Below are 17,368 nucleotides of genomic sequence, written 5' to 3' on the forward strand. Positions count from 1 at the left end.
TTTAGACGGTGGAATCAATACTTTCACCAAAGCTGTTCCTGTATACTCTGCTTCTTGTTTTCCAAGTTTGCTTCTACCCATACTTGTGTTTTTGAGGCTTTGGAGGAATTATGTCCTTTTCCCGCCCCTTAGTGACGACATACAAATTACGTTTTTTGGTTATTGGGGTGTATTCATTACGACAATTGTGTTGAAAAACGTTTCTTAAACGGAAACACACTGAACGAAATGGGGGCGGGACCTACCTGAATTAGTCCAATAGAGACTCTCGTTTTGCTCTGTTTGCTTACTTTTGGTTCTTAAACGGTAAACGGTTTCCGTAATGAATTAGCCACCACGGAGTGGAGTTTTGTCCGCTAGTAATGAATACGCCCCTAGTATTTTGAGATGTTTAATGATAGCTGTGATAGCGCAAGATGAAAATCCCCATGCATAATTGGTAGAGTAAAACTGCAAAACACACTTGGAATAAGGTAGATAAATCAGCATCCCTGCTATAGTAACAGTGTCGGGACAATGTTGGCTGCAAACTAGCAACAACATTTTTTTCATTGCACACACATTCAGCAAGGTGTACTACTGTGTAGTTGGCAGGCTAGCTAGCTAAGCTGTCCGTGTTGTCAGAAGCCAAGCAGGACTAACTTACTTTGAAGGCATACAGACTCGACTAAGGGCGTTTCATATTAGATAAGGTAAGAGACATTTAAAAAAAATAATGTTTAACGTTAAGTTACAAAAAACAACAACACAAATTGTACATTTAAGTTCACTAAGCTTAACATAAGAAGGGGAGGCAAGCGTGCCTGGCCAATGTTAACAAGTCGAAGCTAGACATTTGTCAGGAAGTACAAGCTAACTGTGCTAGGTAGCTAACGCCGTTAGCCATGGACTAGGCTAACAGCGAGGTGATATTGTACCTGTCTGGATGGAGGAAGACCGATGAGTCATTCAGTCATTTTATCGGATGAAAAGCTTTTTGAATTCCCCATTCAACTGAAAAAGATGCTAGCTAGCTAACCCTAAGAAGATTTAGTTAAGTATGTCATCCAACCCCAATGTTGATGTGATTTAGAACTATAAACGTTCTTTTCCGTTGCCGGAGTGAATGTTGATTGTAACGTCGTTAATAGTGTGTGTGGTCCACACAGAAAGGAAAAAAACATCAATCAGTAGCTACAATCCAACCTGGAGACCTTGCCCTTGCATTTCAAGGTTGGACTTGTTTTGGATTGGGCATCATCTGACTATCCTGGGATGATTGTAGCATCTTGGTCTTGCTGTGACTGACATTTTGTTCCCATGACAGATGTCCAGTCTGAGGGTGATGGAAGGTTGCATGAAGGTGTGTGTGTGTGTGCCCAGGCAGATAAACAGTGTGTCACAAATAGCCCTATACACTACTTCTGACCAAAGCCTGACGACGAGGTGAAGTAGTCACTGACATTTGAGTGGGATACTGTTATTTTATTGTTGCTCTTTTTAAATCATTTTTTTCCCACTTTTTTTTAGTAAATACTTTAACACTTATTTTTCCTTTACTTGCATTGTTGGTTAAGGTCTTGTAAGTAAGCAGTTCACTGTAAGGTCTACTACACTTGTTGTATTCCGCGCATGTGACAAATACAATTTGATTTGATGTCAGCGAAACGGTGTGGTCTTATCTCTGTCAAGCAAAAGAGGGAGAATGCTGCTGAATGCATATTTTCAGCAAAATGCTCTATATTTGAGCTTTCTCGCCTGTGTTCATTTGTGTTGAAAGTCACTGATAAAATGTAAGTCCTTTCTAGATGACAGCGCAGAGTAGGCTACTTCCTAGTCAGGTGAAAGGATATCAGCTAGGCCTAATATCGATGTGGAAACATTTGGATGAAAAACAGATATAATTGGTTGATGGTGCTAGAACAACATAATACACATTACTGTTATTGAACATTGAACAAGGCTATTTTTGGCTACTGTTCAACCTTTGGAAAGTGTGTCCATACTCTCCTGTTATAAATTTTACATGGACCCTTTCACTTCAGGTGAGTGGCCACTTCCGCATTAATCCTGGTTCCCTTGTTTCCCAGTTCAGCTGTAGGCCTATGCAATTCACTAAGTTGTCTTTCTATGCTATTGGCTGTATTCAAATAAAATCAATTGTTATTGGTCACATACACATATTTAGCAGATGTTATTGCGGTTGTTGCGAAATGCTTGTGGTGCTAGCTCCAACAGTGCAGTAATATCTAACAATTCACAACAATACACACATCTAAAAAAAAAAATGGAATTAAGGAATATCTAAATATTAGGATGAGCAATGTCTGAGTGGCATTGAATAAAATACAGTAGAATACAGTGTATAAATATGAAATGAGTAAAACAGATTGGAAACATTATTCAGGGTAAAATGAGCGCGCACACAGTGTCTGTTGCACCCGTTCATAGTTGGCTACCTTTTAGTTCTTCAAAAGAGCAGATCTTGAAAGGGCATAGTTTTCCCAGAGCTGTCAACAGCCTGGAATATTTATGGTGGTTGAATTGGCTCAGTTCTTGTGGGCATTTGTAGAGCTACAACGACTCCAGGTGTATTTCACTCCAGAAATCCATTAGTTTTTTTTCATGAGGAATATAAAAAATAAAAAAAGGTCTATGGCATGAGTTAGTTAGGATGATAATGTATTATACAGACAATTCTGCTGCTAACACAGATCTAGCTCTAGTGTCATTTAATTCAAGCTCCTTTCCCCTTACCCTCCTCATCTCCCTCTCAATGTCTCTTCACTGAATTAGGTCTATTCATTTGTGCCATTCTGTCAGACAATGCCCTCCATTTTATTTTTACTTCAGTGGCATTCCTCCCTAGCCTTCCTCTGCTCGCTCAGACATGAGGATTACCCGGTTATAGCCGATAAGTACCCAGTGAAAAACTTCCAAAGTGTCTCTCATCCTGCACCGTTAAAGGGAGGTTGTTAGGACAGCACACGTAACGGTCTGACCTTCCCTGTAATCTGGGTTTCACGTTCACTGTCTGCAATGACGTGACCCCGTTTGATAGTCCGCTCTGCTTCTTAATCAGCGGGAACAGGGAGGACAGCCGTGTGCGTCATGTTTCATTGCCGTCTTCCACTGTGTGTGTGTGCTGTATTATGCTCACAATATCACCCATGTGAAGGATGGACAAGTTCAAATATCCTTATTGGCCTACAAACATTTGGGGCCTTTGTGATAATTTATTTTGTGGTGGACAAATAAAGCACATACATGTTTGTGTTTCAGGCAAGATATTTAGAGGACAAAAAGAACATGCTGGGCTGTAAGGAACAGGACGGCGGGAGTGTAGCACCAGCTCACTGGCTGTGACCCTCTAACGGAGTACGGTAACCCATCACCCTGATTGTAGACATGCACCAGGGATAACCCCATTCCCTTCCCCATCAAGTTCTTTAAACTACCCCCCCACCTCTTTCTCAGGGGGTCTAGTGGACCAGTTTGGGTCCCAGACAGGCAGGCCCTGGGGTAGGGAAGAGAGGGTGAGGGATAAAGCCTAGTTCTTTGGGGGCTGGGAGTTGAGGTGAGTGAGAGGTGTGGCATTTAGAGGAGGGAGTGCAGCAGGAGGCACAGGTCTGTGGTAGAGAGGGACAGGCTTCAGCCCCCAGGACTCCCAGGGTCCCCAGCCGCAGGACGGCCCAGCCATGTCTAAAGGAGGTGAGGCTCCAGACGGCGGGGAACACCCTCGCTTCTTCGTAGGCTGCGACGACAACGAGGGCGAGGAATTGCTGGACCCCGGGCGGGTCATGGGCTACGACTGCCTCTACGAGAATGTGGAAGAAGAGGAGGAGGACGAGGACGACGAGATGTATGATTCGGTGAGTTGATTTGCCCATAGAGATCGTCAGAGTGGCTGAAGATAAGGCGTCCATCTTTTTATAAAGAGAACATCATCCAAGTGATAACAAAATAGGCACAATTGAGACTGCAGCGGAGGCACTTGATTCTGCACTAAATGTAAATCTATGGCTTTTGATCGAAGTCCATTTTTAGGTGTAATATGCTCACATATAAAGTAACTTTCCAGGTTCTGAATTGAGCAAAGGGTTCACACACAACAAAGTGAATCCTTAGTCTGTTCAAATCTTCACACAGACTGTTTCATAGTGTTTTTGGAGCATCTAATAGTGCAACATCATGGAAATTAGAGATTTATTTCACAGTACATGTTATAGGATTTGATCAGGATTTGGCTGAGATGTTGCATTGGAAATTTGGAGTTGATATCATATATTTGCATTGGGCATCTTTCTGAACATGCATATCATTTTTAATGAATTAAGTATGTAACTAAACACCCAAAATTAATTGCCTTCCATTCTAAAGCTTGTGATGGTTTAACATTCTATTTTGAATCAGCTTTGCTGAATATTGTCAGTTATATAACTGTCAATGCCGTTTCTATCCTCTGTATGAAGAATTGATCGGCTTACATTTCCCCCCAAAATGTTCTTCCGTAATGTTTCTTGAACAATCCTAAATAAAATGATTGGTTTACATAACAAGTGTGTTGTGCCATTGTCATGCACTGTAAAATACTGGTATGATGACATAGTTTTTAAAAAATGACCCAGAGTGGACAGTCAGTTGTCTAGAAAGAGGCTCATTAGGCAATCTACCAACTGACCTAAAGTAGACAGTCCGATAGCTGTATAGGGAGAGTCGCATAGCTTCAAGTTCCTCTCTCCTCCCTAATCTGTAATGATCTCAAAACAAACCAAATGGTTGTCTCCTGAGAATTGGCTTTCACCTGTCCAGTTCTTGCCCACAAGTGGAAATTACTAAAAGAAGACAAGGAGAGCACTTGAGACTATTGAGATGCACCCATTGGTGCCTATTCCTCCATCTCCTCTCCCTAGCGAGGGAGGCACACGAGAGACTATTAGGCTGTGTTCCAATACTCTATAGCATCCTGTCCTCATCTCCTTAACCCCTATTCCTCCATCTCTTCTCCCCTAGCCTCCTGAGAGGCAGATCGTGGTGGGCATCTGTGCCATGTCCAAAAAGTCCAAGTCCAAGCCCATGAAGGAGATCCTGGAGCGCCTGTGTCTGTTCAAGTACATCACAGTGGTGACCATCGAGGAGGAGGTCATCCTCAACGAGCCTGCGGACAACTGGCCACTCTGTGACTGCCTCATCTCATTTCACTCCAAAGGTGAGCGCTGGGTTACCATGCATGTGCATATCAACAAGCACACAAGAGCATAAACACACATACACGTGAATAAACACACACATACACCCTGGGTCACCATGGACACGCTGGGTTACCATGGACATGTGCGGACACACAAACACAATTTATAAACAAACAAACACAGTAGGGATGAGACAAATGTACTATGTTTAAATGGCCATTTTTTAAAATCTGTTTTCCATTAAAACAGTAAGTAAAATTCCACGTGAATTCACAATGCAGATGGTGTACATCGTGCTGCCTGTGGAGAGAGAGAACAATTTATCATTTATGCTGCTCTTGCTTTTCACAAGAGTGGCGTGTGTAGGTTATTGTCGTCCAATCACAAGGTATCAAACCGGTTAGTTATCAGAAGATATCTAGGCTAATAGATTGGAAGGCTAGTTATCAGGAGATATCTAGGCTAATAGATTGGAAGGCTAGTTATCAGGAGATATCTAGGCTAATAGATTGGAAGGCTAGTTATCAGGAGATATCTAGGCTAATAGATTGGAAGGCTAGTTATCAGAAGATATCTAGGCTAATAGATTGGAAGGCTAGTTATCAGAAGATATCTAGGCTAATAGATTGGAAGGCTAGTTATCAGGAGATATCTAGGCTAATAGATTGGAAGGCTAGTTATCAGGAGATATCTAGGTTAATAGATTGGAAGGCTAGTTATCAGAAGATATCTAGGCTAATAGATTGGAAGGCTAGTTATCAGAAGATATCTAGGCTAATAGATTGGAAGGCTAGTTATCAGGAGATATCTAGGCTAATAGATTGGAAGGCTAGTTATCAGGAGATATCTAGGCTAATGGATGGAAGGCTAGTTATCAGGAGATATCTAGGCTATTAGATTGGAAGGCTAGTTCTCAGGAGATATCTAGGCTAATGGATGGAAGGCTAGTTATCAGGGATTTTTTTTAAACATTATCGATCCCAACTTTGAAACGTTCACACCCCGAACACATGCACATACGTAAGCACATATTTAAACACACGCACACACACACACACATATAAACAAACTCATACACACACATACTCACTTACCCACGCCCTCGCATATACAGCCCTCATTGTTTAGGTTGACACTGCTGTTCATTCATCACAAGACGGTTCAGTGTTTTGAAATGTCCAACATTGCGTAACCGTTACTGGAAGGAGGCAAGGGGGTGTTTCTAAAGACAGAAGAGGCATGTACTTCAGCACATACAGTATTTCCTTTAAGGGATACTTTTCCCAAATTAGGATGATTTGAACATGAAGTGTGAAAAAGGATAAGGAAAACAATATGTAATTGGGTAAAGAATCTTACACTGATTGTGTAGCTCAAAGTTACTTCTAGATGATTCGGACAGTGCCACATACTAATATTGATAACTTTGACTTGCATTGGATATGTGCCACAAATGCTAAAAAGTTAGCATTTGGAAACAGTGGCCAGGTAAACAAAAGACTAGACAGCTTACAGCGTAGGACAACAGGGTAAGGGAAACTACACACATTTTTATTTTATTTGGCTAAACTATCCCTTTTAAGGAGTCACCGCACTGGTGCTTCTGACTTTGTGTTGTAATTGACATGTAATGTGTTTTCATTGTTTCCTGCTTTTCTTAAACCATTGCTTCGTCCCAAATTAGGGCTGGGAATTTCCAGGGACCTCATGATACGATATTATCACGATACTTGGCGATACAATATATATTACGATTCTATGTATTGCTATTCGGTACTGTGATTTTATTGTGATTTTTATTTTTATTGTGATTTGATGTTCCAAACATATTCCTGGTGCTGGAGGATGAGAATGCCATGAGAAAACGACTTTTAATCAGTCATGGAAATAAAAGTGCTGAAAACAAATTGGCTCCGTATTTAAAAGAAGACGAACAAGATATAAGAAGAAAAAATACAGAAATGTTGGTGCAGGTATAGCAAAGTAGTGCAAAAATTATATAGCGATATTGTCAACGATATAATATATCGTCAAAAGTAATATCCTGATATATACCAATTAAACCCCTCCCCCTTTTCCCTGCCTGCAATGCTTTGGACCAGGGCCCATATGTAAACAGACCTCTCCAACAAGCGATTTATTTACTACGTAGTCCTCGTCTGGCTGGCACACCACACCTATGTCACCCAAGAAGCTGTGATGTGATTTGGTCAGCTGCCAAGCGGCCTGTAGTTAAGTTTGTTTACGGCTGGTGGTTTATTTCAGCTTGTTGTTTAGACTCGTCCTCTAGACCTTAACTCTAGCTGGTAACCTAAGAGGTTTAGGATGTGTCCCAAAATACTCCCTATTCCCTACATAGTGCACAACTTTAGACCAGAGCTCTATGGCACCCTATTCCCTACATAGTGCACTACTTTAGACCAGAGCTCTATGGCACCCTATTCCCTACATAGTGCACTACTTTAGACCAGAGCCCTGTGTACTGTGTAGGGAATATGATGCCATTTGGACGCTCATTAGTCATTTTGTCATAGGAGCTAAACAGTAAAGCAAACATGTTACCTCTCAATGTATTGTGTAGAGAGAGAGAGAGAGAAACACATGCCCGTTTAGTTCACACAATCTCTGCTAGTAAGGCCTTTAAAGCAAGGGCTTTACAAGGAAATGCCTTCGTATGAAGTGAAAAAGTTGCAAATGTTTTAGGAATTTAGCCGTTAGCAAATGTATTTTCCTCCGTCCTCCTGGCAACAGAGGTCTTTTGAATGAGCTTGACTTCACCGCTGTTCTCCTACAAAACACATGTTTTTTTTTTTTTTTTTTTTTTTTTAAATTAGGTTTTCCATTGGACAAAGCAGTAGCCTATGAGAAACTCAGAAACCCGTTTGTCATCAATGATCTGGATCTCCAGTACTACATCCAAGACCGGTAAGTTGATTGACCCGTTGCTATGGGAATCATGACCATATCTTCTGGTCAAAGGCATGTGTTGGACAATAGGTCATTCTTCACATTATGGTTGCTAATAGTTATCGGTGGATAACTGAACAATCCTGAATTTTATAATCATCAAAGGGTGAATGATATGTTCCCCTCTGCTGATGTTTGATGCCTTGGCCTATGTCCCAATCAAGAGAATCTAGTGTTTTCATTTCTCATGAAACAAATACCACTGTTTCACTAAAGGCAAAGGTGTACTCTTGTCAGAGGGCAGCAGTGTATGCTTCCTCAAATTAATCTTGGGTTGGGTGTTTGATCATTAATTGATCAATCATGTTGAATGAAACACTAGAAAATACTCACTATAGACCATCCACAACAATGTCCTTCACCGTTTTCTAAACTTTTGCATTGTTCAATAATCCACTAGTCAAAAGGCATGTGTTGGACAATAGATCCTGACATGCTGTTGCCCATTCTTCACATTATGGTTGCTAATAAAAGGGTTCCCGAGTGGCGCAGCTGTCTAAAGCACTGCATCGCAGTGCTAGAGGTGTCACTACTGATCCTGGTTCGATCCCGGGCTGTATCACATCTGGCTGTGATCGGGAGTCTCATAGGGCGGTGCACATTTGGCCCAGCGTCGTCCGGGTTAGGCGAGGGTTTGGCCCGGGGTAGTCTGTCATTGTCAAATAAGAATTTGTTCTTAAATAACTTGCCTAGTTAAATATATGTTAAATAGAAGAAGAAAAAACATTTTTAAAACACTGGTGGATTTTTAAACAATGCACTACTTTTGACCAGCCTTTATGGACTCTGGTTAAAAGCCATGTGTTTGACAATATCTCCCGACATGCTGCTGCCTGTGTTTTCACTGCAGCAATGGAAACATTGGAGGTTGCTTTCATTCGTCACATTATGGTTGCTAATATCACTGGTAATGCTAAACGAATGAAGGACATGAATCCCTTATTGAGGAATGGTCTATAGTGAGTATTTTTAGTGTTTTTGTTTTCTCATGATTGATCAATCACCCAACCCAAGTTTAATTTGAGGAAGCATACAAACTGGAATACACTGCTGCCCTCTAAGAGTTGTGAAACAGTGGTATTCATAATGTCTCTGTGGATGTGAACAGTTGTATCATTCGCTATTTGACATCTACAATAATTTAGAACAAGTATAAAGTTTGGTTCCACGAAAGCATTTCACCCAGACAGACATGGATTTTGTCCCAAATTGCACCCTATTCCCTATATAGTGCACTACTATAGGGCTCTGGTCAAAAGTAGTTTATTATTAAGGGAATAGGGTGCCATTTGGGATGCATGCATACACACTAGTGATGCGTGGGGTGGGCGGGTTTAGGCTCATGACATTTTGTGTGGGTGAACGATGGGTAGGTGGCGGGCGGGTTGAATAAAGATTAAACAATGCATTAAAATAAAAAAATCTATAAATGTATATTTCTTGTGTAATTCATATCTATAGGCTAGATTCTGTAATTCATACCAATCGGCTAGATTGTTTAATTCATATCAACAGGCTATATCCTGCGATGCAGTGCCTTACACCGCTGCGCCACTCGGGTGCCCAAGATTAGTATTGCCTCCACACTGACGGTCACGGGTCATTGGAGGCCGTGAAATTCCACATGACCGTTTAGTCACGGTAATTAGGCTTCTCCAAGATCTGATGCTGGTCATTAGTAGCCTACCAAACTTGCTAACTGCATGGTACTCAAGCACTCTCTTGTCCCTCTAATCACTCAGACATCAATGCAAATGTAATCGAAAATCGAATAAAACACTTCATGAGAGCCCATGAGCTCATGTTGCGCAACATTTCTATAGGCTATGTAATTGCATGAAAAAACAGAGTGATGGCTGCTAATAAAAAGAGGAGGATCCCATCAGCTCTCTATAGGCTAGGCCTACTATATTTCTCAACTATCCTAATATTAAGCACATTGCTTGTCTTTACAACAGGAGTACAGCCTACCTGGCTGGCATGAAAATAAACCACGGGGAAAAGTGTCCTCCATTCGCTATTTTTTTTATTTCACCTTTATTTAACTCGGCACGGCAGTTAAGAACAAATTCGTATTTACAATGACGCCCTACCCCAGCCAAACCCGGACAATGCTGGGCCAATTGTGCACCGCCCTATGGGACTCCCAATCACGGCCGGATGTGATGCAGCCTGGATTCGAACCAGGTACCAGGTGCAGTGTCTTATGCATAGACAACATATTTTTTTCCTGCTGCCCCTGTTTCAAAACAGGTGCATGATAATTGTCCATTCTAAATCTAAACAAATGTCACACATATATTGTTTAGTATATGTAAATACAAGTTTAAATCAAGAAAAGTCTGATGGGTGACAATATTAGCCTATCACTTGTGAATTATGTATTATCACTTGTGAATGATGCCCAACATAAGAAACAATGCCTTTTTTACGACTTGTTTGAGTCATAGTTGCACACCTCATGTAGCCTAGCCCATAGGCCTATATGTTTTAATAAGGTTTATATCACAACTGAAGTGGCCCAAAAAAATTAAGCACATTAGGCTCTACATGCCTTGTAAAGCGGATTAACTGGCATATATAAGCAGTGTGTGAGTTTCAAGTTCGAGAAAGACAATTTCCACCATAAAAATGCTCCTTTTATAATAAAAGCATTACATGCATAATTGCATTTGCAGTCACTTTTCATAATGTTTTCTGCTAATGGAACATTAACACTTATAGCCTACTACCATGTGCTCATTGCTGTGCTTATAATGTGAAGAAATAGCCTAATAGTTTCTAACATTTTAAGCTAAACGTTCTGATCTGTTGCGTCAGCCACATTGCATAAAGTTTTTTTTTATGCTAGTGGTTGTATTAATTTGGGATCTATTGCATCCCACAACTGTCCCAGACTGTTTGAGATATTGAATGAATGTCTTGGAAGATAATGATTCATAACAGAAATGTGTATATATAATAGTGTATTATAAACTGTGTGGTTCGAGCCCTGAATGCTGATTGGCCTAAAGCCGTGGTATATTTGACTATGCGTTGCGTCTTACATAAGAACTGCCCTTAGCCATGGTATATTGGCCATATACCACATCCCCTCGAGCCTTATTGTTGCTGATACACCAAACACACCACCTCATTTCCACACGTGAATGTCAGTTACTAGACAGAATGAGCTTTTGATTGAAACAGCGTGTGAATGCAGGTTACTAGGTAGAATGGGCTTTGATTGAAACAGCGTGTGAATGCAGGTTTCTAGGTAGAATGGGCTTTGATTGAAACAGCGTGTGAATGCAGGTTACTAGGTAGAATGGGCTTTGATTGAAACAGCGTGTGAATGCAGGTTACTAGGTAGAATGGGCTTTGATTGAAACAGCGTGTGAATGCAGGTTTCTAGGTAGAATGGGCTTTGATTGAAACAGTGTGTGAATGCAGGTTACTAGGTAGAATGGGCTTTGATTGAAACAGCGTGTGAATGTCGGTTACGAGGCAAAATGGGCTTTGATTGAAACAGCGTGTGAATGCAGGTTACTAGGTAGAATGGGCTGTGATTGAAACAGCGTGTGAATGCAGGTTACTAGGTAGAATGGGCTTTGATTGAAACAGCGTGTGAATGCAGGTTACGAGGCAAAATGGGCTGTGATTGAAACAGCGTGTGAATGTCGGTTACGAGGTAAAATGGGCTTTGATTGAAACAAAATACACGAAGGTTATATGTAAGTATTTCACTGTAAGGCCTGTTGTACACCTGCTGTATTCGGCGCATGTGACAAATACATTTTGATTTGAAAATTTGATTTGATTTATTTAGTAAACACCATCTGCTCTAATTTTCTTACAAAACAGTTGCAAGAAGATTTACATGCATATTCCGGTCTAAATGCATGCATGTATGTAGGCTACGCTGGCCCACAAAACCATCCTGTTGTCCCGCATTTGGGTGTTTTTATATGTGGTCACCCTACCGGCATGAGTGAGAAAAAAGAACCTGCTGGAAAGTAGCCTCAGTCTGCTATTGTAGTGAGTGTGATGACATGTCTTTATCCCCTGACCCTGTTCCTGCCCATTTGCTAATGGTCCACTCTAAGTCAAAACTAATTTGACATATTATTAAAGACGAGATTCAGTTGAGAATAGTCTGATGGGTGAAAATATGATCACTTGATGAGAGAACAGTTTGTGCAGCCTGAGGCAAGGAATAGAACTCAAGCTTTTTTTTTTTCATTATTTTTCTCAAATCGTCAGTAGCAAATAGTCGCATCATACAGAACATATATTTTTTATTTCTAAGACATTTTAAGGGTTGTATCATTCACAACTAAAGTTACCAAATAACTCTAAATCAAATGTATTTATATAGCCCTTCTTACATCAGGTGATATATCAAAGTGCTGTACAGAAACCCGGCCTAAAACCCCAAACAACAAGCAATGCAGGTGTAGAAGCACGGTGGCAAGGAAAAACTCCTTAGAAAGGCCAGAACCTAGGAAGAAACCTAGAGAGGAACCAGGCTATGAGGGGGGGCCAGTCCTCTTCTGGCTGTGCCGGATGGAGATTATAACAGAACATGGCCAAGATGTTCAAATGTTCATAAATGACCAGCATGGCCAAATAATAGTAATCACAGTGAACAGGTCAGGGTCTGAAACCATCTGTTGCTGGCAGCAGTGCAGCTGCATGACCTGTACTAGCATAACTGAGCCTCAATTCCACCTGGCAAAGTTAGCATTTCCTTCTCATTTAACTTCTTGAAATATTGCCATACAGGAATTCACTTCTGTCCCTTGCCTTTCTCTGATTGATCCAACTGTTAACGACGATGGCGTTGTGGTGGAGAATCGACTCCAAATTAATTGATTCCTCGACTTCCACGTCAACTCCCGATGTTGACTCCCATTTCTGAGTGTCGATGGTAAAAAGTAGTGCACTATATAGGTAATACTGTGCTGATTTGGACGCACCCCATTGCTGATTTGCTGTACATTGGGCCTATCCTATATTTAGGATATGATGAAACAAAACTTGACACCCACCACTTGATACAGTGTTAAATGCAAAGTCAATAGATGCCATTGTACAGGCTAATGAAAGGCCAGTTCAATCAAGAAGCAGGGTGAAAAGGGGTACTTCGGGATTTTGCCAATCTACTTCCAAAAAGTAAATGAACTCGTGGATACTATTTTTATGTCTCTGTGTCCAGTATGAAATAAGTTTTGCGAGCCAATGGTAACTAGCGTTAGCACAATAACTGGAAGTCAGATACCCATAGACTTCGTCATTGCGCTAACGCTAGCTAGCAATTGCTCTGGCACTAGTTAGCAACTTCCATAAAACCACGTGCAGAGACAGAATATTGGAATCCATGAGTTAATGTAACTCCGGGGAAGAGAATAAAGGGCTAAAATCCTGAAGTATCCCTTTAAGAAAGTGGTCACATTCAGAAAGACTTGAAACAGCACACAGCTGTTTAAAGGTGAAGCCTTGCTGCAGGCTAATTGACTCCACACAGCTAATGAAAAGAGTGGTTTGATCCCTGTGTTGTTGATGCTCAGTCAACTGATCTAGCATTTCTCTTCCTCCAGGAGGGAGGTGTACCGGATCCTGAAGAACCAGGGCATCCTGCTCCCACGTTACGCCGTTCTCAACAGAGACCCTGCGAGACCAGAGGGTTAGTACCCAGTACCTTAAAGGTCAAAGCAGGGTAGCCTAGTGGTTAGAGCGTTGGGCTAGTAACCGGAAGGTTGCAGGTTCAAATCCCCCCAGCTGACAAGGTACAAATCTGTCGTTCTGTCCCTGAACAGGCAGTTAACCCGCTGTTCCTAGGCCGTCATTGAAAAAAAGCAATGTTTCTCAATCCTGGTCCAGGCAACCCAAAGTGTGCACATTTTTCTTAGTTTTTCCCCTAGCACTAACACACCGGATTCCAATAATCAGAGGCTTGATGATGAGTTGATTGGTTGAATTAAGTTTTTGGATGCTAGGGAAAAATCTACAATGTGCTTTCAGACTTCAAAAGTAATCTAATGTCAAGATGAGTACCCTATCATGTATATCGATCCAGCTATGCCTCAAACTCCAAGATGAATGGAAAAGATGAGCACAGCCAATCTTTAAATCAAATGGTGCTGCTCTTTTCCATTCATCGGTAATTGTGTATTGTGACATATAGCTGGATCTACAAAAGGGATGGCCTGAGATGTGGACTTACCTCAACAGAAGAACAGGTTTGAGGTTTGCAAACATCAGACAAGTGTAATGTCCCTTTAAGTTTATTCGTAGAATATGGGGCACGTTCTCAAATGCGCCTCAGTATACCTTAATGATGGTGACAAAAAAAGTGTTTCAGTATAGGGACATAACATTATGAATCACTGTCAGATTAGTGTTTAGACCATTGTGTTATTCTCCATGTGTTTTCTGCCCAGAACCTCACGTTAGACTGTGAACTTCCTGTTCCACTGCTTGGTCTGTGCCATAGTTTTTTGTTTATTCTTATGATAATCCAAACAGAAATTGTGTCCAAAGATTTACTCACGAAACCACATTTCCATCCACAGTTGTTATGCAAGTAAAGTTCAACCATGTGGAAAGGAAAAAATGACAGCTGTGATCGATCCAACCATGTTCAGCATGATTGGATCTTTTTGTGTCTTTTTTTTGTGAGAAAAGGTGGCGGAAATGCCTTGATAAAATAACCATTTATCCATAATAATCTCATCATGTAGACTAGCTGACCCACACAGCCTACTGCACTATATCGGCAAGCTGTTGGCGAGAGTGCCAAGACCAGAGGAGGCACCTTTGCTATTCAACGCAACAGTTTATTTTGTGACAAAACTATCAGTAGAGTTGAAAATGTGATGATAAACACATTGAACTTTAGATTTTTATTCGGGACGTGACAATTTAAGCGAAAAGGTACATTTTCTGTGCACTACTTTCATCACGCACTAATTTCTATCCTCAACGAGTCCGTTTGGTGGAAGCACCGCTGGTGAGGAAATGTGCATATTGTCTTTATGCAAAATTGTGAATATTTGCATGAAAACCTAGCCAGTGATGTTAATTGTCTAGTCCAATATGTCAGCTCGATATACAAACAAATGTTAAACATTTTCAAATCTGTCGTATCTGGAATGGAATCAATCAGGACTTCTTAAATTCCCCTCTCGTCATTTAGATTGCTGCAAACATGTAGAAAGGATACAGGGATTAAACTGTTTTACATTTCAGTTTTAAAATGGCAACTAGCCATGACTGTGAAACAGATGGGGAAACAATACTGTCAAAAAGGACAATGCAGCCATTTGGCATCTGAAATGAATCCCCACCATCATGTTAAAATCCAATAGGAATATGAGCTACGGCTGGATAGACCTGTTCACACCACATCTGTTGCTGTTGGCAAATAAAGGCCATTCAGTTACGGCTTAAATTTTTGCTCATTCCCTTGATGGTAGAGCTTTATCTTTTGGCAAAGAGACCTAATTGCGTCTCTTAACATATTATCTGCTAGCCTTTCCCAAGTGTACGTCATCAACACTTCTCTGAGATGAATTTAGATCAGACCATTGATCATTCAGGATGCCTCATTGTCTTGGTTGGATGCCTCATTGTTGTTTGAATGGCTACCACACAATGTTTGAATGGGCACCAGGTCTAATCCAGTCCTGGTACACAGGGTTGTGTTCATTAAAATGAAAACGTTCAGATAGGCCTATAGGCTCAGCTGTGTAATGTAGCTGCAGTGAACCGTGTGTGTGTGTGTGTGTGTTAGCAGCTGTCTCGTTCCCATCCACCCCCTGCTCTGAGGAGTAAAACTGGAGCACCACTAGGCCTGGGAGACCTGCTTCCTGTCTATTCTGTCTCAGCTCTGCACTGCTTAGTGATTATACACCCACTCACACTGGTCTATGGATCTCTCTCTGCCATGTTCCCTCTCTCCCGTTTGCTCTCACTCTCTCGCACTCACTCTTGCTCTCCCTTTTCCAGGATGATGTACTGTAGACTAGTCCTTCTGTCTCCTCTGTCTTTCTTGCTCTCCTCTCTTTCCCTGTTTTTCTCTACTGGTTCTCTAGTATGGGTGGCCAATTTAAGGAGGCCATCTGTTGACATGACAGCTGTCTGCTATGACCTCTCTGACTCTCAACTTCCATTGTGATAGATGGGATACACTATGGTGTTTCTTTTCCTCTTTATGAAATGGAATCTCTACTACAATTCCATGTTGTTTCGTCTCTACGTTCATATTTATTGAAATTGTGTAGAGTTCCGTGTATTTACCAGAGGATGTTGAGAAGGCCTATTTAGAAGGGCCAATGGGCTTTCGTCAACTGAACTAAATCACCCCGCCCAGTGTGTCAGAACACGTAAAGGGACTTTTCAGCCTAGCATCCTGTTAATAGGCCTATTAGCCTGAAACGAACCATATCCTCAACCGATTCGTAAATTAAATATCAGATTGCACGTCTGCCACGTCAACTTAGTTTTTCTCGTTGGAACAGGCTTTTTCAGGCACACAGCAGTAAAGATGGCTGCTGTGGAATCTAGCAGATAAGCCTCTGCGCAAACGAAGAAACCTTCCCCTCCCAAAGTCGGGTTGTGTCCTAGCCAGTGGGTGTCACAGGTACTTTACTCACACATAGTCACTGCCATGGAGGCTTTTATTAGATATTAGGTTAATAAGTGAGAAACCATCTGGTCCCATTTTAATTTAGCAGTTTAGTGACTGTGCTGTTTTTGGGGGGGTTTTCAGTGAGGTACATGCAGATGGGCAACCCTATGCTTTAGCCAATTTATTTAAAGCCGCTATGCTGCATCAGTTGGGCAACAGGTTATAATGCTTTTAAAGGGAGCATTATATTTCAGATGGTTGACAACATAATTGAATTGTCATTCAATTTAAAGCAGAATGTCATTTTTAAAAAGTCACCAGAAGTGACCTCAGTTCTACACAAACCCCCCCCCCCCCCCAAACACACACGCTTACTTTGCCTCCGCTGCTAAACTAAAATCCTAAAGGAAACACTGCCCTGGCATATAAAGATTAGTTTCCCTTTCTGTTGGATAAAACCAGATTATAAAAGGAGAAAAGCATCAATGTATGAAATTCTCATTCTGCCGCACAGCAAGAGGCCTTCTGAACTGTCAGGATATCCAAGAAGAACACATCTGTTTTTGTCCATTTTCTGTCTCTTTTGCATTACAAGCGCCCTAAACCAACGATGCATTTA

General features: G+C 41.3%; 1 protein-coding gene across 3 annotated transcripts in view; it reads left to right on the forward strand.

Moving 5' to 3' along the window:
* Positions 1 to 360: 360 nt before the first annotated feature.
* The window catches only part of ppip5k2 (diphosphoinositol pentakisphosphate kinase 2), a 68,342-nt gene continuing 51,334 nt past the window's right edge, over positions 361 to 17,368 (forward strand). For 2 of the 3 annotated variants that reach the window (XM_064943541.1, XM_064943542.1), the window contains exons 1-5: positions 361 to 692; positions 3,262 to 3,851; positions 4,993 to 5,188; positions 8,006 to 8,096; positions 13,718 to 13,803. In XM_064943541.1, coding sequence (XP_064799613.1) covers positions 3,678 to 3,851; positions 4,993 to 5,188; positions 8,006 to 8,096; positions 13,718 to 13,803 — 547 coding nt within the window. In that variant the 5' untranslated portion in view covers positions 361 to 692; positions 3,262 to 3,677. The remainder of the gene's footprint in view (positions 693 to 3,261; positions 3,852 to 4,992; positions 5,189 to 8,005; positions 8,097 to 13,717; positions 13,804 to 17,368) is intronic. The other variant, XM_064943543.1, reaches the window with a different exon arrangement.

This window comes from Oncorhynchus masou, chromosome 28 (assembly GCF_036934945.1).
Source record: "Oncorhynchus masou masou isolate Uvic2021 chromosome 28, UVic_Omas_1.1, whole genome shotgun sequence".
NCBI classification, from domain to species: Eukaryota; Metazoa; Chordata; class Actinopteri; order Salmoniformes; family Salmonidae; genus Oncorhynchus; species Oncorhynchus masou.